The sequence below is a fragment of the Bacillus rossius genome (assembly GCF_032445375.1).
Source record: "Bacillus rossius redtenbacheri isolate Brsri chromosome 9 unlocalized genomic scaffold, Brsri_v3 Brsri_v3_scf9_2, whole genome shotgun sequence".
NCBI classification, from domain to species: domain Eukaryota; kingdom Metazoa; phylum Arthropoda; class Insecta; order Phasmatodea; family Bacillidae; genus Bacillus; species Bacillus rossius.
In genome coordinates this window covers 34,693,978-34,716,896 of record NW_026962013.1, presented here as the reverse complement: position 1 = coordinate 34,716,896, position 22,919 = coordinate 34,693,978, and the positions used below count along the sequence as shown (strand labels likewise).

The 22,919-nt window shown below is 36.0% G+C and overlaps 1 protein-coding gene across 1 annotated transcript in view; it reads right to left on the bottom strand.

The window, feature by feature from the left end:
• Positions 1 to 22,919, bottom strand: part of LOC134542828 (angiomotin-like protein 1) — a 67,283-nt gene that overhangs the window by 29,356 nt on the left and 15,008 nt on the right. Inside the window, exons 3-7 of the mRNA XM_063387390.1 lie at positions 20,393 to 20,624; positions 18,827 to 19,070; positions 15,330 to 15,643; positions 13,071 to 13,221; positions 7,034 to 7,259 (exon numbers count right to left, since the gene is read on the bottom strand). Coding sequence (XP_063243460.1) covers positions 7,034 to 7,259; positions 13,071 to 13,221; positions 15,330 to 15,643; positions 18,827 to 19,070; positions 20,393 to 20,624 — 1,167 coding nt within the window. The remainder of the gene's footprint in view (positions 1 to 7,033; positions 7,260 to 13,070; positions 13,222 to 15,329; positions 15,644 to 18,826; positions 19,071 to 20,392; positions 20,625 to 22,919) is intronic.

The following is a 22,919-nucleotide window of genomic DNA, read 5'->3' as shown; positions in this document are numbered from 1 at the left end:
GTTTTAGATGGTTGGTGTTTATGATATTTAGCCTTGATTGTTTCTCTTCAATATGACCAACGCTTTACTATAAATTGTGAAATTGCAGCTTCTTGTCAACAGAAAAACCATTCATATTGGACTTGTTTTAGGCATCGCGAAAGATAGAGCAACAGTCTATAGACAGATGACACGACAGCGGCTGGAGGATATGAGAAGAAAATGGCATCACATTCGTTGGCTTATAAAAGATAAAATATTTATGGTTTTTTTTATGAAGTTTTACTATCTATTCATCTCCGTTTACAAGAATTAAAAAACTGTCAAGACATTTATGGTGAAGTAAATAAAAATATCAGTTTTCAGAGATATTATGCAATTGTCGCCTGTTAAGGGCAGTTGGTGCTTCAGTCAACCAATTATATTCCAAGGAGAGACGAATTTGTGGCATTACTTTGGGCTTTGAGAGTTACAAACCAACGTCTGACAACAGAACAATAGCCAATTTATAAATCTTAGTAATTTTTGAGTAAGTGAGTTGAGTTTGGAGTACATACAGTAGAGCCCCGATTATCCGAGCTAATGTGGACCAGAGGACCCTCGGATAACCAGAAACTCGGATAACACGGGCAGACAGAGCGGCGAACGAGAGCGTCCCGTGCCGCCATTGAAATCAATGATAGCGTGTGCGTTTTGGGCCGCTGGTCTGTGTTACGGGCGTTACAAAGACATTTTGGGGTTGATACAGTAATAAATAAAGACGTAAAATTGAATTACAGTAACATATTAAGTTCACTTTATTATGAAACCCACTAAAAATACAGTTTTAGTTAATAAAATCCAGCCTATAAATATAAAACAAGGTCAATGGTAAATATGAAAATATACACTTAAGAATAACACACTTAATAACAGTATTAAAAACAGTTTTGTACTGGTACTGTACAGTACTTTATCAATAAAAATTTAACTTTAAAACTAAGCCTACTTCTTGAAAAAGTTCATCAGAGTTTTCTGCTTTACTGAACTGGCCCGCTTCTTTTCAGCTGTTTCTCGAAGTCGACGAAGCAGCAGAAGATCGGTCGAAGTTGTTTCTGCCTGTTGCTCCAAATAGTCTATAGCACTTTGTATGGCTTTGAAGCCCTCGGCGTGACTTATTTTATTTTCAGTCTGTTCCATCGGCTCATCTTCATCACTCACCTCTTCGGCGTTTTGTGCCTCATCATTGACTGTCTCGACAATCATGTCATCTGTGACTTCATATTGTTCGTCCGCATTAATCCATTCTTCCACGTCGTCTGTAGTAATAGCCTTGTCAGATGGGATTCTTTGCACCAGGCTTACGATAGAGTCATCAGCATTTTCATTTTCCGAGGTTGCGGCTTCTTGAACATCAACACTATACAGCTTTCTCCAGGATCTTTCAAGGGTAGAGCTTTTAACTTCCTCCCAGGACTCGGCTGTCATGTATACAACATCTTTCATTGTGATGGCTTTTAGAGTATGCAAAACTTCGTTTCCTTCATCAATTTCCTTTATGAGCAGTTTTAAAAGTCTTCTTTTATAATTTCTCTTAAGGTTTTCCAACACCCCTTGGTCCATGGGCTGGAGAAGTGGGGTTACGTTAGGGGGCAAAAACATTGTCTTGATTTCGCCAGAAACCATTTCTTCCGTGTCGGGATAAGCAGGACAATTGTCCATAAGCATAAGAGCTTTGCGAGGGAGATTGTTTTCTGCCAAATATTTTTCGACTTGAGGCACAAAGCTAACAAAAAACCACTCTTTGAAAATTTTGGAATCCATCCAATCACTTTTTTGGTTTTTGTACAAAACGGGGAGGCTAGAAATGGAAATGTTTTTAAACGCTCTAGGCTTAGCAGATTTCCCTATGAGCAATAACTTTAGTTTGCAGTCTCCGGTAGCATTTGAACAAGCCAAAAGTGTAACTCTGTCTTTTGATTTCTTGAACCCCGGAGCAGAAGCTTCTTGTTTGGAGGCAAGTGTTTTTGTTGGAAGCATACGGTAATTTAATCACAATTAAAAATCTGCTGAAGCGACAAATTTTCCTGGTCAATCAAAGCTTTAAACTGGTCCTTGAACGATACAACAATTTCATGAACGGATGATAGTTTTTCGCCTGAAATATTAAGCTCTCTAATTCCATACCTGGTTTTCCAGCGATGCAGCCATCCTCTGCTTGCAGTAAACTCCTCTTCTTCATCTTTAAACTTGTTGTGGAATTCACTAGCTTTTTCTTGTAACAAAGGCCCACTGACGGGACTTCCTTTGCTCCGTAATTGGGTAAACCACATAAAAAGGGCACTTGATGTTTTTTCAAACTCACCAGTTTTCATTGTTTTTCATTTGCTGTCATTTTCGTTGTCCTTTTGCAAACACCACTTTTCAATATCAGCCCGTTTTCTTCTCCAATCACCAACCGTTACCTCACCAACACCTAAATCTGCAGCCACTCTTTTTATCGTTTCCCCTTTGTCTAGTCTTTTAATAGCCTTTAGTTTAGTCTCTAAACTCACAACAGTTCTTTTACGTGAAGAGCTCATAATGAAAACACCACAGTAACACAGCACAAAATGTCAGAATACCGTTCGAGTAACAGCGGGACTAACACCAACCAAGACTGTGAGAAGACACTGACTCAGCCAAAGCGCTTTAGACTACGTACGTGCAGTGTGGTGGGAGAGCGAGGGGGGTGGCAATGACCTTGGCACAGTAGCAGCGGTCACCCCACTCCACCGCTCGCTCGCTACGGTACTGTACAGAGTACAAACACTGTCGCCGGGCGCCCGGCATCCATGGCGCCGTCTTAAATAAATATATTTTTTAATTTTTTTTTTGCGCCTCGGTTAAACCGGAACTCGGTTAGTCGGGGCTCGGATAACCGGGGCCCTACTGTAGTATGAAATTCTACTGATGGCGAAGCTGTAAGTATTTTTCCCACAATGAAACTAGTTAATGACTATAATAACAAAATGGTATAACTAATGGCCAAAACAGTACAAATTTATACGTTAAATGCTCTCAATGAATCCAAAGTACCTGCCACTTATGGTCAAATACCCAATCGAGCTTCTGTTCCACAAGATCCAAACTGTACAGGAGGATTGCTAGATTCATTAATAATTATAATCGGGGCTAGAGTCATGTTGTGAATGAATTTGAAGGTTTCAGAAGGATTGGTCAATGGTAGCATGGGCATTATTAAAAATCTGAAATGGAATGGACTTCGCAAAGATCAATTGGAAGAAGGGGAACTCCTGAAAAAAGATATTTATAGAATTTGACGATTCGATCGGAGGGACATTTGAGGAACATTTAATAACGAAAGTCGAAAACGGATTGATTCCAACACAGCCACAAAGTTTGATATTTCAGTCTTAGAGAGTATGGCAACATCAAACGAATAATGTTTTCCATAATTTTAATTAGGCTTTAACTTTCCATAAGTTGCAAGAGACCTTTGTAGAAAAAGCTGTTGTTTATTTAGTCAAAAGTAATTTTTCAAAAGGCCAAGCTTACGTGGCCTTAAGTTGCATAAAAGGTTTTCAGGCTGTTGCTATTTGTGAACTCAATCAAAGAAAGTGTACATGGTATATTTTACTATATTTTACAGAAAATCTGTAGGACTCGCTACGGGGGCAAGTGGAAATTTCCAGGGGGGGACCCGCACTGCCCGAGAGTTTAACACGTAGGAATAACTAACACTTCATCTGTGGCTAGGGTGCTTGTATGTATACTGCCCATATTTTGGTCTACATGCAGGCAATAAGCAGAAAACTTAAATATATACAGAAAGTTTTCCATAACACATAGTTTTGACATCAACCTGTTTCTCAGTCACGCTTTTGCCCCTCAGTGAGGGGCTTTATAATTCAAGAGAGGGGCCGGGCTCTACGCCCGTGTTCGTAGGTATATATTTTAAGCACTTAATAATCAAACCGTATATCTCACACATTATTATAAACATTAACGTTCCTGGTTTTCACATTTTTGACGTGACGTCTAATAAATCGATGAACGCTGGCTGCACGCACAAAAAATTGTCCCACTACGGATGTCCCACTACGGATGTGTTTACGCATGCGTGGCATCTCTCTGGTATGTTGCGGACGATACAGAGAACTCGGCCGGCATGTGGCGGCGTACTGGTTCGAGGTTATTGCTGTGCAACGCGCCACGGGAGTATATTCGCAAGGAAATGGCGTTCTTACAAATACGTATTATTTTAATTACAAGTGTTTATCAGTATATTTAAACAGTGTTGTATGAGTATTGTTTTAGCTGTGTAACTAAATATTTATTGCTGGTATTATATTTTTCATGCTTTAGTTTGACATTGGTAATTATTTGTCATGAGTTATTATTTGATCAACTAAATCACACACCGTATTATACAGGGTGGCTACCAAACTGTAAAGAATAAATTCCCTGACTTTTCCCTGACTTTTCCAGGAAAATCATTTTTATTCCCTGACCATGCCTAACAATCTCATCAATTTTTTTAAGCGTAAAACCTTCTTATTTTTACATATTATAACTAACTTATCAGATAACATACACAAATATATGTCAAAACAAAATCAGACAAACAATAATAGCTTTTAGAAATTAAATTTTTTCGATTATAATGTATGTTAAGTGATGATGAACTTGCTAATATTTAGTGAATTATATATAGGTACTAATGAACATACACATTCTTAAGCAATATTAGCAAACAATCTTACTTAAAGAGTTTTTATTAGTTTTTCTATGTCTAATTGTAAGGTAACAAATTAAAAGAGTAATGGGTCTTTTTTCTTAATAATGTACGTAATTTTGTTGCCTGTAAATAATAACGCATTTTTTGTTGATTATTTCTAAAACTTAAAAAAAAATTAAAATTTGTATATTTATAAAACTGAATTTTATTCACTAAAATAAACACATTTCATAAATAATGTTTCTTTTACTAGCTATAAAATAAATCCTTTTATAAATTAAAATTTTTCGATTATATTATATGTTAAGTGAAGATTAAAAACAACTGTTATATACGCCATTTTACCCAATTATTTAAATTATTGTTTTATTTACTCATTTGATGTATAATAACCCAAAAAAGGATAATAGTCTAGGCGTTCACAACACTGATCATTATAAAAAATAACTACTATAACATACAAAGAAGATCGCCTGCAGTAGCGGTAGCAAAGCGAACGAACTATCTGTGACCTGTCTTCTTTGAATTCGAAATGGGAGCGGACGAACTAAAAGAGCGACCTAGTTCGCACGTGTGTGCTTTTTTTTTTTTGTTCCCAGTCGTGTAGTGCTTCTCTACGTTTTACTTTTCAGATGTACTATTTATTTTATTTTGCTGTCCTCTTTGTGTAAACGTTTTTAATAGGAGCGCTCCCGGTCGCGAACTATTATGCGCAAGTCTAATGATTAGCTACTCTTAATATTTACCTTTCACTTTTCTTATCCTGTATTGGAATTCATTTTAAAAAAAATGTTTTACTCCATAAAAGTAATGGACTAAAAATTTGAATATAACCGAATAAACACTTTAACTCATTAATCACCTTTACTCTTAGCTTTCAGCAACGGCAATATTCTTCCCAAGCCCACACGTTCATATCTGATCCCGCGCACATTTTTCCCCCCATCTTTGTCTACTACTTCTATTCTCTCCTTTTTATCTTCAGAACAAAGCCCGACTAGCTTACTAAATAATACTGAAAACATGTACACACCACTATTCAAAACGTTTACACAAAGAGGACAGCAAAATGAAATAAATAGTACATCTGAAAAGTAAAACGTAGAGAAGCACTACACAACACGACTGGCAACAAAAAAAAGCACTCACGTTTTCATCCCAAAACGTTCGTGTACTTGTACCACAGTTGCCAATAATACGAGAAACAAAAATAAAACTATTTCGGTCATCTCGGTGTACTATGAGCTATAAAACTAGTAAGCATAGAATAATTTGGTACACGTACCATGACTATGGTGGCAATACAATGCATGCGCGCGCACGCCAGCCAGCTGTTATCAGCAACGCAAACACAGCAGAGTTTTTCATGGGCCCGCGACATCAAAAATGGCTTCATTAAAATGTCAAACTTTGTATAAAATATAGTATTCAGAATTTCAGTTAATAATTCGCTACATACAATTAACAAATTAACAAAGACTATGAATAATATTAAGCTGTAAAATGCTGCAGCAGGAACTTTAGACAAGATTTAATTTTTTCCCTGACTATTTGAAAAATTTCCTGACTTTTCCATGACTTTTCCCTGCTGGCAAAATTCCCTGACTTTTCCCGGTTTTCCCGGTTGGTCGCCACCCTGTTATAGTTAATAGCCCACGAGCGTGTAAATATTTCGAGTCCAACAGAGAATATGCTAGTTAAAAATTTTTCAAACAAATATTGTGCGTAGAATATTATTAATTTATACCATCTGAAACAACTATTCTAAAAATAGACTCGTGGTCATGTGGTTAGCGTGGGTGACTTCCAATCTAAAGGATATCGGTTCGAATCTTGGCAACTGCAAATTTTTTTGTACTTGTAAAAATAAATACGTCGCACGCAACATTTCAAAAGTAATAAATATAATTGAATTAATAAATGCAAATAAAAGTAAATTAATTAATTAAATTGTACATTTCATTTCACTCCTTTGTATCCATACAAAAAAGCGATAATTCAATAAAATTGATTCAATTTTATTCATAAAAGTATGCAGATGTAGAATTTATCATACAAAAGAGAGAAAAATTAAAAAAATTTTCTTCCTCAAAGAATATAATATTTTTAATGCCTAAATGGTTTTGTTGCAAAAACCTATTACGGCTCAGTCTCAGGCCGAATATGATATTTCCTTTTCTTCTGGATGAATAATTTCATCAATGTTTTGTTATGACGTTGTCACGTTAAACTATCGTCCGTAAACCGACTTTACAGACAACCATTTTTTTGCAGTCTTTCCATTCCCCACGTGAACGTGCTGGAGTTGCAGTGGAGGCGTCGGAAGAGACTCACTCTGTGAGATGAGCCGGGCGATGATGGCCTCGCGCCTGCCGGAGGGGTCGGCGGGGTCGCGCTGCTGCAGCTCCAGCTGGTCCCTGAGCGCTCGGCCGGCCTCCTGCAGGCGGCGGGCCTCCGCCTGCAGCCGCGCCCGCGCCGCGCGCTCCAGCCGCTCGCGCCGCTCCGACGCCTGCACCAGCTCCTCGTGCGCGCGGTGGACGCTGGCCACCTCCTGCTCCAGCTGCAACACACACACTCCAGCACTGCCCACCCTCCGTCTCTGAGGGATGTAGGTAGCATGGTCGCCACATGCATTACAAGTTAAACTTAACCTTCGAATATATACACACTTATAGGCAGGCAATTTTCGTGAATAAAACTGAACGCCTATTAGATTACAACAAGGTGCACCGTCCGCACCAGAGGTTTCTTCCTTGTGATTGGCGGCCGTCTGCGAGAGTAGTAGTTTTTTTTTTACCGAGCCGCTCAGGACGCGTTTGCTTCCGCCACTGACGTAATTAGATTGGTGTTGTAACAATCGACATGCGCCTGAAAGAAATTCACCCAATCACGAAACACAGGGCGATGGCTACAGTGTTTTGACTTATAACTAATCTCGGAATCTTTTCGCGAAATCTGCATGGCCCTATATATACTGTATATAAGTCGCCAGCCCAGGTTAAAATTTCTAATACGGTTTTTTGAGGTAGTTGGTCAATTCGCCGCCGCAATTGCCACCATCTCTAGGGCATCGACTTGTGGTGGTCCAAGGCGGGCAAGTGTCCAACTCTTCAAACACCCCTTCCCCACCCTCCCGTCGAACGACCTTGATCTGCAGTGAATAATGGGTGAGGGGTGCGGGGAATGACAGCGGGCGACAGTGCTGCGCTCTAACGAGTGAATAACAACCTAAGACGATACAGGGCGTTACGGCAGCGCACTGCAGCGGTGAAGTTCCCAAGCTGCTCATCATGCGCTCCTGAAAAACGTAGAGTAAATCCTATCCACTCGCGACTTCTAACAGTATATATATTCAAAGACTTAACAGACAGAAGGATAGGAAATTTGTAGGGTACTTAAATAGATCATTACTAATTAGGTTGTGCCCATATTTCCAGTGGAATCTAATACTGAAATAATGGGTTAATGATAGTTAAAATATCATAAATAACACTACTGGAAATGTCTATAGAAATTTTTACAATTGAAAATGAATTAAACTTTCTTAACATTTCCAGCATAACAAAAATTACAGCACTGTAAAATTTCTTCACTACCACTTGCCCGAAGGTGAGGAGCTTAATATTCGGAGATGTGCTGGGTTTTATTTATTTATTTATTTATTTATTTATTTATTTATTTACAATTGTCTCATGCACACCAACACTCGGAGAGATTGCAAGGGTTTGCACTAGTGATGGGATTTTCGATACTTCGATACTAGACGGTATCACAAAGTATTGAGTATCGAAACTGTAAGTTCGATACATTTTTTCGATACCGGAATGCTTGTTCATTTGTATTGAATTAAGTTTTGAGTAGCCATCGTACAAAATACAACTACAGTAGAACGCGACGATACGTTCCAGTTTCATACATTTTCCCGTGTCATACGCCGATTAATTTTGGTCCAGCCGAAAGTACCATATTTACAATGGTTTACTTTCCAGGAACATGCACTTATAAAATCATTAATTTCCCCTTTCATATGTTTTTACGAAGCGAAAAAGTCCTAAAATGCACAAATTTTGTTGTTATATTCCTCCTGATAAACTAAGTTTTAATGCTTTTATTTTGAAAAACGTTCATTGTTTACCTTTGCAAACGTAAGAAAATAACTTTATCACACCATAGATACGGATAGTATCAGGAAGACTGTGCACTTCGCTAGTAGCATCTATGGCCAGCACCAAGCGAGACTAGTGGCACAAACTAGCAATGATTATGAAAACGGTGCACGCGCTTTACCAAGGCACGGATCTCATATTTTGTGCATTCATTAATCTTTGAAATGAATATACCCGTTTGTTATTGTTTTCTTACGATTGGATTGTTATGTAATTTATGTTTCTCAAGTTAAAATTTTATTGAAAATTGTTCTGTTGCATAAAATAAATCAAAAATTTCTGATTTTCTTTTTACAATAGCCTAATTTTTTTAATTTCTAATTTAGGCTTGGTGACTTTTGCCCCCTCCAAGAAAGGACTTCATAACATTTTGTAAGGCCACTGTTTCTCATTTTGTATTTCACTTCTATTTTTTATATTGATTTTTATACTCAAGTCTTTAAAGTTGTTTGCAGTTTGTATTTTTGTAATAAAGAGGGAATTTATATAGTTTAAAACTAATTTATGTTATTTGTAATAATTGTTACTTAACGGGAAAATATTTTTCCCTGTAGTATCGAAAGTATCGAACTGAAAAAACAATATAGAATCGAGTATCGAAAATGTGGTATTGTCCCACCTCTAGTGTGCACGAAACATACTAGGAACAAAACAATGTTAAATATAAGTACATTACACAAAGGACACAGACACAAATAAACATTCATTAAACCAAACTTATAAAGATTAATAAAAACCAAAACTACAAAAATTGATGGAGAGTAAAATAGATTTATAGATTTTATAACAAATGAAGAGTAAATTATATAAACTGAGAAGACACTGATTATGGAAACATCTACGTATACTAGCTAATTAGTTTTAATTCCAAGTTGATCTAATCTATTATAGTTATTGATTAATCTAAAAATAATATGATTTTTTCCTGTAAAGTGTACATTAAGTAAATGTTACACAAATCAAAAATTGAAGAACTCTAATACCAGTGCTATAAAAGACATATTAATAGGGATGTGCGAAAGTGACTTTATCCACACGAAATGAAAGTGAAAGAAAATTTATCAAGTTTCGCAAAAGTGAAACGAAAATGAATTTTTCTATGAGATAAATATATTCTTAACGAAAGTTAAGCGAAATTTTTTAATTAACAAAGAAAAAAAGTGCCCCAAAATTTGCTCTTCAGTAATAAATTCTATTACATAAATCATTTTGGTACCTTTTGATGTATATATAAATATTACTATTTAATAAAATCAACATCCGCCCTAGACCACACAACACAGCCCCATGTCACTCGTAAATTTCAAGAATCAATCCAGATCTTTCAGCGCACAGACTATTTCCTTTACAGTCGTAATGTCGCAGTCTATGATAATATATTTATCACGTGCATGGTACTGATGAAAAAATACGTGAATACTGCGGAACGGCCGCCATCTTGCACCACTGTCACACATGGCTAGCTCAGGAAGCTGTAAACTAGGCAATGGACATGGTCAAAACAAAACATAACAAATGGTTGCTGCCAAGTGGTCATTACATGCAGTGACTTGTTGACCTTTTTGTCTAATTGGCTGTATATTATGAGGATTTTATATGCCAGTCAGAGTATGTAAAATTTAAATAAAGCAGACGACAATGTTTTTGTTTGGCTGTGCGCGAATAAAAGTAGGTACGTTCTTTGTTTATGTGTATACGGTAAATACTAAATAGTGTACTAACAGTTCTGGAATGTATGTTTTACGAATATAGTACCTACACTACTGTTTGAAAGCAAATGAATCAGGTAATTTTTCAAATATTGCATGATTTTGTTTTGATACCTAGGCCTACTGTAATCACGGTTGAATTTTGTTTACTTTATCTGCCATGTTTGTTCAAATTATGATTTTACCGTATTTTCATTAACGTGAGTTTTTTTCATCACCACGTAAATTAATCTTAATGGAAATCTTTTTTCTAATTAATGTCTTTATATGATTTGCATATGTTATTACATTATTAGTAATAACAAGCAAATCATATAAAGACATTACAGTAGAATCTCAGTGCTAAGTACTTACAGGTACCTCAAGTTTTTGTACTTAGCACTGAAACATGCATACATATCTTTACAAAGAAAAAAAAAATATATAAAAAAATAGCTACAGGAGAGCCGCAATGCCATATGTATTCGCAACTGCGACTTGCTTTTTTCCCCGTGTCTAGTTCTCTGAGTATATCCACTTTTTCCTTAAGCGTGAATTGCTTTCGTTTCTTTTTATCTCCAGGATCATTCATATTGTAGCACAAATACAATGCGGTGTTTAAATAACGTAACCTGAAAATAACCTCAACAATAACAATAAACAATCCCGGCACAGACATCAAACAGTATTTTTAGCGTAGCGTAACACTTTTGTCTAAATAATTAATACTTCTCTCAAACCTCCGTCTTTCGATGTATCGAATGGTGTTGTGTTGCTCACGTCGCATACTACGTACGGTATAATCTATGGTTGTGTGCGCAACTGTTTGTTAACTTTGTTTTGAGAATTTAGAGGTTAGAAAATATGTTGCGTTGGTATTTGTGTATCTTTGTTCTACTACATTAATCATTTAGCTGGAAATTTATTTACCAGTTTAAGTAAATTTTGGTGTAGTAATGCCACGCTACTAGTAGAATTTTTACGTTATAGTGAAAATGATACTTTAAACTGAAACCGTTTTGCATGGCGAAGATACGATTTTTGGCGGGGACTTAAAAAAAATTCGTTAAGTGAAATATATTTTATAATAAGGAACGTTATTGTACCGGTATTATACTGTACATTTTTATTAAATTACGATTTCTTTTTCAACTAGAACAAACGAACTTCGGTAAGCTATTGAACTTTCGTTTGGCTCGAAATATTTCGCTAAAAACGAACTTCGACAGATGAAATTCTTACCGAAATCGAAAATGAAAGTAGCAAAATTTTGATTTCGGTATCGGTATACCGAACATTCGCACAACCCTACATATTAATTTATTAATGATCATGAATAACAGAACTAATAATAAAAATTAACTGCATATCATCAAGATGACGGAGCGTGCACAATATATGTCCGGCGGCTTTGAATTCCTGGCCGCAACAGGAACTCCCACCGTGAGGGCGCTTAACTTTCCCACTCCTCCGCTCTACCCTACTCCAAAGATTGAAGTCTTCGCCAAAGACAAAATCGAAGATCATTTAATTATTATAGTACACTAAGAAAATTCAAAAGCTACAACTTTGTAACCTTGAATGAGTGTTTCATTAGCACATTCTGAAAACAATATACTAAATAAAAACATTTTATCAGCACATTCTGAAAACAATACACTAAATAAAAACAATGTGAGAAATAAATAAGGTAACCTTCTGTCTAAGCTTGTAAATAAAACTAAATAAAAAAAACTAACAGAAATTACTTATATAATAGCAAGACAAAAATATGTAGCCAAATTTGAACAATGCTTATAATTAAGTTTTTTTATTTTTTTTAACACTTTTAAAACAGGCTGAGAAGCAAATTCTGAAACAAATCACAAATTTTTTATAAATTAAGTAAAATGTGTAAGCAAACATCACCAAATAAAAATAATACAGTGTCTTAAAATTTAGTATAAAGAATTTTGCATGTAAATACAAATTAAATGAACAAAACGATTGTTTATTATGCTATTGCAACTTCATTTTAACAAACATAAGTAAACTGACAAAATATTTTTAATGTAATAATTAGTGTGGTATTGGTTAATAAGAGGACAATTGCTCAAGTAGTCTGACAAAAATCTTATTTTAAAGTATTGACGAATTCAGTTTGATGCCCCTATTAAAAATAACAAGTTAGTCCAAATTTCAAGATTGTGCTATAGAGGAAGAATCAATCAGCTTTGAATCTAAAACCAATGGACTGAATCCTTTGGAATCAAATGTAATCAACAAATTCGAGAACCAAAATCAACCCAACACTAGTTTTTATATAAAAGTCTGAACTAATGATTTATGAACTGAATTTTATTTTGTAATAGACAAAACTAGATAAGTGAATTTTGTTGCATTTTGGGTTATGAGGTGTATTGACTTCCATTTCTGTGTTATTTTAGGATCACTATTCACCATATAATCTTGCGTCTGCTGATATGTTTTGAGTTTCTCAAACACAAGTACTTGTATGTTTACCAAGAATCAACTAACCTTTTGTGACTTTGCCACCTTCTGGTAACAGGCTTCGAGCTCTAGCTTTAGTGAACTGTTCTCCTGAATGAGTATTTCCACCATCTCCGCTGGTGGCCACACATCGTCTGTGGGTCGTGATTTTTTTTTCTCACGGCCGCTGGTCTTTGGCCTGCACAACATAAAATTCCACAGCATGTTGCAACACATCACTCATTATTAACATTCTATTTTTAAGAATGATCCCTAACCATTTAAAACCACCAATATGTTAGTTTAATTAAATATCACTGTAAGCACTCAAAAACTCTACCCAGCACTAAATACCTATATCACTAAACATAACACTCTAAGCAGTAAATTCTCCATATCTAAGAAGATTTGGAAGATTTATACTTGCTGCCACAGATTATTTTTTGGCAAAAATTTAATATTGTTATGAGGTAGGCAGTTTACACAAGTGTGCCTGGCCTGGGACACAGGGCCTGGCTGCTACTGTCAACCCCCCCCCCACCACCACCACCAGGCATCACAACATCATGTAACTCCTCCTAGCGCCCTGGTTGCATACCACAGTCAGAGGGCCAAAGGAAGCTTCCCAGACAGAGGGTTCCATTAGTATTCATCAGTATTATAAAAGCTCTGAGCAGGAGCCAGGTCCCGGAAACATGCATATTTTAGATGTTCGATAAAGATTGAGGACCAAGCCTGATAAATTATCCTTTCAGTATTTGTTAGTAAATTTTTACAATTATGTCTCTTTTCTCTCTTATACCGTATTTACTCGCATATAGGTCGCCATCGCAGATAGGTCGCACCCATAATTTGAGGTCTTGAATTTGGTATTTAAGATTACCCCCATATAGGTCGCACCGGTAATTCATTACCGCGCCGTGCGCCGTTCGTCGTGCACGGAGAAAGGCCATTGTACTCGATCAGCTGCTGTTACGGCGCGCCTGCTGGTTCTCTTTGTTCACTGAGCTGCGCATGCGCAGTATAACTCACTCAACGCTCCGCCCAGACTCGTGACCTGCATCAGCAGCCAGCCTATAGATGCGAGCTTAGCGGAAATAAATATAAGCTCCACCTCCCGTGTACCATTTTTGTCCAGTTCTAATACCAGTTTATTGGTATACGCACCAGTTTTCTCGCTGCCGTGACATGTTCAAGTTTACATCCATCTTGATGTCTTGATACCAATAATTAATTAATTACGATCCCCAGAAATAAATTGTTAGTTTAAAAAATATGCGTCAACTGTACAATACTTCCGAAATTATAAAATACGTATAAAACAGTTACCAAGACTCCGCTCATTTTATCTTGTGAAGTTTGTCTCGTACCAGTATTTCTGCTAAGTTGTGACATAAATCCAGTATCAGAAATTAACAATCAGCCACGTTCATACATTCGTGAGTTTACGTTTTTCCCTCGTGCATTTTAGATTGTCTCCTGCTATAATTACTCGGACTTTTACACGCCTAGGCTTAAATTATTACATGATTAGGAATAAAAGCAACTTTTCATGTTACAAAATATGTATATTTTGCGATTTAAAATGTTCATTGCCGACTATAAACGTTACGTTTTTCACAATGTTTTTAGTGTTTTTAGGCCTACTAACTAATCTTATCTACTCTTTAAGTACTCACGGTATTTTCTGGTTGTTTATGGTTGTTACGTGATGTAAATAGCGGGATGGATTCGATTTTTGAGTCGTAATTTGCATGAAAGTATTGTATTGGACTAAATGGGAACTAAACGGGACCTGAAGAATATAGTGCAAATAACGGGAAAACATAAATAACGGTAACGTAAATAAGGGGTTTCGCTGTATGTGTACATTGTAAATAAATTTGCCTATACCTATATAAACTTCTTTTTCGCATTTTAAAGCAAAATATTGCAAAAAAAAATTTCTCAAAAATTTTAAAAAATTTCTTCTTCGCATATAGGTCGCACTTTATTTTTTCCCCATCAAATCTGGTAAAATTGCCGCGACCTATATGCGAGTATATACGGTAGTTGTTTTTCTATTCAAACAAAATGCATGTTTCAACAAGACTATTGGAAGTTGACTGCAATTTTCCCCAGTAACTATCCACGAGGCAGTTCAGTACTGTTTATTAATTTGTTGAGCCTGGTCTTGCACATATTTAAATTTGGTTTTGCCTAAAGGACGGTTACGACACAGAGGTACAACGAAGTACATCAAGAGTCAAACAAATGTGTAAATATCCCCAATGAGCTTGCCGGTAACTACGGCAAAGTGAAGCTGACCTCGGGAGAAGCACGCTGATGACGGGCCTGGTCGAGCCCAGGCGAGACAGGTCGGGCTGCGACCGGGACAGCCCCAGCTTCTCCACCAGCCCCTCCGACAGCTGCGACAGGGGGATGTCCAGCCACTTGGGGTAGTCCGGCAGCTTGCTGACGCCGTAGTTCTTGTCCTTGGTGCGAGACTTGCGACTGACGAAGCGAATGGCCGGCCGCATGCTGGTGTTCGATTCTTCGTCGTCCTCCAGCAAGGTGCCCGAACTCCCACCATTCCCTCCGTTCGGAACAACCTTCACTTCTTTGGCTAAGTGCTTCAGAACCTGCATGTAAAAAAAAGTGTAATTAAGAAAACTATTAAAACCAGTAACATCTACATACACTAGAAATGCTATCAGCACCAGAAAAAAATTCACGGTTCCTAAAATTTAACGTCTTAACCCATTAATATGCATACAAAAAAATCTTGGGCTGAATCAAAAGCCACCTAATTAGTTTCACAATAATAAAACTATGTTATGTATGCCAAACAGTGTAAACATATATTTAATATAATTCTTAATAAAATATTCTTGTTTAATATTGATTACAATCCACAAAATGTTGTGTAATAGGTTAATAGGTAAAGAGCTATAACACATATTATTAAAGTAGTTTGCAAGCTTTTGCAGCCATTGTCAATAGGCTGTAGTTTTCTGGGCTTTAGCAGCATCCATGCATTTGCTTACCACAGAAATATCAGCACACATTGTAGTCATCATTTTCAAGGTTAAGCAAAACTTACAGGACCATGACATTTTCCACTCACTGGGGTGAGTTCCATGACTTTTCCAGTACTTAAAGTAAATTCCCTGATCGCTTTCAAGTTCCCTGACTTTCCAGAATGTGGACACCGTACAATTTATAATATTTTTAAAAAATCACATACTCAATAAACTGGGCAATGCTTGAAATATTATTCACATTCATACATTTGCTGTTACATCAATGACCATTAACACTCAGCCTTACGTCCTAGAAAAAAATGGTCAAGCAGCGAGACAGTAAACTCACAACTTCGAATACTGGTCTGGTGATCTTTATTTCAGTTTTCAGTGATCCATTATCACTAAAGACAAATGCTTTGATAGTGCATTACTACAAAAATTCCAAGGCCAATAACTTCTCCCGCCTCTGGGTCTCCTCACGTGCCATTTTGATTTCTTTTCATTTGCTCACCATTACTATTAGTTGAGGGATATAACACTATACCTCTCTCACATTTGTTGTTTGGTCACAAATATTTTTAACAGATACTCACTAAGTGTTATATTATAGGTCGCTCAAATGTCTGTAATTGTTATCACCTGCACAATGTTTTGCAAAAATTAGTTAACAGTTAGTAAATATCTCTCAATAATATTTGTGACATAACAAATAATGAAAGAGAGGAATAGTGTTAAGTTTACAGAAATATTCCTTAACTAATAACAAAAACAAGAAAAAAAAATCAACATGGTGATGAGGCATGATGATGAGACACATAACCTAATTCAAAATAAAGATACTGTATGCAGCTGGAGTACTTCCTAGCATTTTGAGAAAAATTGAAGTCTTTCCTTTATACTCTGCACTAGTGATGGCCCGATATCCAAAAACCCGATACCGATACCGATACCGATTCCGATATTTCCAAATTTACTGATCCGATAACCGATACCCGATATTCTGATAATAGGCCTATCTCATTTCTAACACTGATTCTATAAAATTGTGCTTCTGGAGTATTGTTAGAGACAATAATGAAAAATGTTAAATATTAATAAAACATACTTATATGTGAATTTATATATTGTTATTAATTGTAAAATATAGTAAATTCACATTAAATGAAAGCTAATAATGAATTTATTATAATAGCCTACAAATAAGCTCTCTAAAATCAAGGTCTTAAAAAATTAAATTGTTTTTCAAGGCCAGATAAAGCAATATTCTGGTGTAGGTATTACCTACAGTATGCAAAAAACATATTGTAACTACAAAGAAACAAATTTCAGATTTTTGTGGAGAAATGTTGAGAAATCTTGTAGCTGTCCGGTATTAGTCTCTAGTGTATTTGCTTAGAATGTATGAATTACAAGCCACTGCATGTACTGAGTCCAGTGTCTCAACTGTAATCTACAAAAAATACCGTCCGAAAAACGGGAAGCCCACAACTCACATAGTTTCGGTTCCCTGCAAGAATTTCAGAAGATTTCCGAAGATTATTAACGCCACTTCAGCCGCTAAATCAGAAGTTCAAGCATGTTGTGACTAACCTAACCTAACACTTTGATTTTTTTAATTTCAATTTTTGAGAGAAATCCTAAGTTGCACGAACGTGGTAGGGAACCTAAACTACATGAGTTGTAGGCTACCGCCGAAAAACATCAAACTTTTGTACCCTTTGTAAAATTTCATCACAGTAAACGACACGCTAGAAAGGAAGGTCTTCAGGTACCAAATTTTGTGACCATTGTTCAAGTGTATCACTCCATTTATTGGTGCGAAAACACGTTAAAAATACGTGAATAGTAATTTCAATACAACTTTGAAACGTACTTCAGAGTTTATAAAACCACACATCTTTATTTATGTTGTTGGCAATGCACTCAATATAGCCAACATAATAAATACCTTTGCTGCAACTTGCCCTACTTAAACACGTTTCATATTTTAGCTTTTGTAAAAACTTACGTAACGTTTTTGTATAGAACAGCAGTTGGCGACCATGAAACGACACGGAAAGAAAATGTCTGTTATATCAAGCAGCAACTTTATTCTTCTTCATGTTTACTTACGGATACGTCACTTATTAAATTAAATGTCGTAATTATTTTCTTTTATGTTTTCAATTTATGTACACATAGTGAACTTCGAAAATTGATCAAGCGAAAACATTTTGCGAATATCTGAAACGAATAAATATGCACTAATGACTGGGATTTGTGTACACATGGAAGAATTGTACCGTCGGGATACATTGCAGTATCAGAAAGAAGAAATAGGCTTGAAGTCTTGAAATTGTTTCAGTGGAAAATATGCTTGGAATTACTAGGTAATATGGTGACGTGAAGAAAGATAAATTGCCCGCGGAAAATAAGCTTGGAATTACGGTTAAGGTTATGTGAGAAGTATTATTGGCGAGAGCAAACATCGGTTATCAAAATATCGCAAGTATTTACCGATGTCCGATATTGAAAAATGTGCCGATATTACCGATCTCCGATATCGAATATCGAATATTGAATATCGAATATCGGGCCATCACTACTCTGCACAACTATAACCAAATCATAGAAAAATATGGAAAAGCAAACAAGGATATTTTTGTTGCAATGGCCATGTTCGTAACAACACAGTTACATAAATTATATGTTATATAAAGACATTTTCTGCGGCATAATGCTCAAAAACCCAGTTAACACAAACTCACCACAAACAGCAGCATGAATGAATTAAAAGATAACATTCCATATCTCACTTGCCTGTGACTGGCTGAGGTAGTCATCAGGAATATCTGTGATCTCGCGGACACTAGGGTCAAAGAGGCGACCGGATGGAGCATTTTCCAGACTTGTGCGATTGGAATTCCCATCTTTGCTTCCTGCCAGCGACGGAGATGGGGAATGGGAACCCATCTTATTCTTCGTGATGTCAGACACAGGAGACCCGCCATAGCCAGACAGGGAGTTGTTCAGATTGTCTGTGTGATCTCGCAGACCAGACAACCTACAAAAAAAAAAAAAGAGGGAAAATTTCCAAATCATGATGCAAGAATATATACCACTGAATCCCTGAATTGCAAAATTCAAATTTTCATAGCATCTACCATGCCACCATATCATAGTGATTTGCTAAAAATAATTCTAAAAATATAAAACTGATTTCAAAATGCCACATTAGTTCCAAAACTGTGGGTTATTAAATCCAATGTTTTTCAAGTGCTGCGTAACATAGACAACGCAAAGAAAACACATTTCTTTAATGGCTTAAAACTGTTTACAGCCTCATTAAGCTTATGGACACTATCCAACAAATTAGCTCTGGCACCACCAACTATATCTAACAGCAAGTAAACACACATTCGGTCACCCAACACAATTCCAATGAGAACCAGGCTCCAAGCACGTTGAAACCAAAACTCCACCTTCTCCGATAATGTAATGCTTTCCCGACTCAGGTAACTGCAGTGGCTTCCCCTACTGACAACCCCCTATGGTAGTGGCGGACATTCCCGAGGCCCACTGGGAATGTCTTGCACTTCAAGGATTGGGGGATGGCCCGCCACACTAGCAGAAAATCATTACTCCACTCAACATACCTGATAACACATCCTTGCAAAATTCTAATTTGTAAATTATGCTAAATATTTGCTGTATATGAGAACTGTTATTTGTTGTTTACTCTTAAGTTCTATCTACTTATAGAATTAGCATCTATGCTAATTTTGTAAGTAATTGTTTCAAAGTAAATTGTATTGTAATTATTTAATTGAAAATGCAGGTATTAAAGTTCTTACCTTTAAAAGTCATTATATCACCTTCTATTCTGTACTATTACCAATAAAAATTACTAGTTGTATAGAATAATTAATTAATTTCACAAATATGGTAGTTTTCCCTTACTTGTTCATAAAAACTTCAATTAATATCAAGAAATTATTCACAGATACTAGTTAAATATATATCAGGACCTTATATTTAAAATTGTTTTTATCTAATGAAGACTAATTTTGTTTTTTGTCTAATGATTATTATGTCCTTCGACTTTAAAATTTATTGTCCGTTTTAAAATTGTGTCTATGTAGTATTTACCACAATAAGTTTTTTCTTTTTTTTTTATTGTTTTTGTGTACTTTATGTATGTATGGTGCCTACCACCTATGGCTTGTCAGCTGTTGGTAGACATGTCACAAATTAAAATAAAATAAAAAAGTTTAAAAAAAAGTATTAAATTGGGGGAAAAGGAGGGCAGGAGAAATGTTGACACTACAAGATACAAAATGGTTGAATGTTTGTAACTGGCCCCTTGCTACAAGCACGTGCTCTCACCGTCCCGTCCAGGGCTCGTCCCCCGCGCCGTGAATGATGAGCGTGTTGTACGAGGACGACGAGACGTCCAGGCTGCTGCGATTGGAGCTGACATTCTCCTGGCCCTGCGTCTCCTGCCCCTGGGGCTCCTGGCGGGCCGTGTGCTGTATCACGTAGCGCTCCTCGCTGCTCAGGTTCTCGTTCGATGTCGACACGTCCGTTTCGCTGCCGCTCTGACTGTGAGAGAAACCTACTGCAAGCAACAGCAAAACGTCAGAAACCTTTCAGGGAAAAAAACAACACAGTGCCTTACAATAATATAGTCACTAACATTTCCTGACAGTCATGATATTTGTCCTTTCCAAAGTGAATGAAATTCTAAATTTGCCCTTTTTCTTTATTTTGCTAACTAAATTACATCCAAAAAATATATATTGAAGAAAGTACCTATTATTGTACATATAAAATTTTTAATAAAGACAACTGTAGATCTACATTTTAACAATTCAAAAAAAATTTTGTAAGCATGTAATTTTTGTTATGTTGGGAACACCTAACTGACTCATCATTACCAATGCAAGGTAAGTCAAATCAGCAAGCTATAATGACAAACATCTGCGTCACTGGCAAATTGGTACAGTACTACACCAGGATTGCATCTCTCCACAACACTACAGGTTGTAGCAGCTGTTCAGCTTGATTATTGGCATACAAAATGTAAATCTGGCCCTTGTGTGCTTAAAGGTCAGTAGCCGTAGCAGTCACTGATGGTAGTAGCCCTTCAACTGGAATAGCAAACCATCATATAACATGGTTTCACTAAGTCGGGAAGTTTCGATGTGATCAAAGCTTCAACCAATCACAAGCCAGCACCAAGAGAGAGAATCCTGCTGACTCTACCTCAATGGACAAGGAAATCATTTATTGGAAAGCATCATGCTTGGCAAAAATGAGAACGAGGCTGCTCCAGATAATGAATTAATGCTTATAAAGCAAACTGATCAATACTCAGTATGCATAACACAGCTACTGCAAAACTTTCTTCCAAGATCCACAATTTTTATGAACTATAAATAACTAAAAATGAATCAAATATGTCAAAGCAAGTGATATACATTTTGGATAGTGAAAATATTTATTAGTGGTATTAATTTAGAAAAATTCATAGTACTAATAGGCAATTTCAATTAGTAATTATTTAAAGGAAAGTCAATTAAATAGCAATTTTTGAGTTGATTAAATATTATTTATTTTTGTTATAGGTAGTTACACAAAAAGTCTAGCTCTACTTTGGTTTTCATTTCATTAAAAATAGCAGGATCTGCACAAGCACACACTTTACAGTTACTAAGGAAATTTTGACTAGGGTTTGTGAATCTATTTTTGGAGAGTGTATGTGTTACAAAAATAAAACTACAGTTTTCAGGAAACAATGGTGTTAACATAACAAAATATAAAATGGAATTAAGTTGCATGAAAAAGAGTAGGGGTGAAGGCAATCAAAGTCATGGCCAAAGTGAGAGTTATTATTAGTTAAATATTACAAGAGTAATTGGAAATCCCTCTTGGTATTACAATCTACCCATCAGTGACATGCCTATCACTTGTTTGTTTGAAGAGTAAAGTGATATGGTGCATGGTGAACGTAAGCACAGACCCCCCTCACAGCCACCCATTCAAAAGCAGTGCCAATGCTTATTTAGAGTCTGATATTATGATGATGTGAGCAATTCTGGAGACAATATTCAGGGCAGTGCTGCTGTTGAACAAAGATTTTGGTTGATAAATTTGCTGTTGCTTGCATTGATGGACTGTCTCTCAAGGTGACATGCACTCCTGAATTCATAGGAAAACTACAAGCAGTAGTTTATACTGTTGGATACACAATGCTAAAGAAATATTATCCTATTAAGGTAATAGATAATTTTTTTTATGGAATATCACTTTCACTATAATATTCTTTATTATATTAAGGATTAGGTTTCATGTAAATGACTAATAATACTTTAATTATGAACGAAATTATTTACTAAATATTGTTTAACTCAAAATGCTTTTCATTTGTGTTCAGAACTTGTTCTATCACCAGTTTTGATAGTTTACCTGCCAGTAGTTCATAAAATGCATTCAATCTGAACTCATGGCTGAAATATTATTTATTATTTGCATCCAGCTGTTCCATAATCAGAATGTGATGTCCTAGGATACAGGATTTCTCAATACACACGTGTTCATACTAACAAAATGGAAATGAGATGCGTACCAGTACATTATTAAATAGGTTCTCAAACAAATACAGTAGTAATTATAATAATTATCAGTCACAATGACATGAATATATAACCAACTGCACAGGGTAATTACATTTTTGTTAATTAGACATGAACAAATATTGAATGGCTCTTCAAGCTTTTATGATGCCAGTACTTGTTATAGACCTTTTGTAAATGTACTTATCAAACAAATAATGATTTTATACTTGTTTCAATTTAAGGATAAATAATAAAGTCACATTGGACTTAACAATTTTCAAAACATAATCACCATA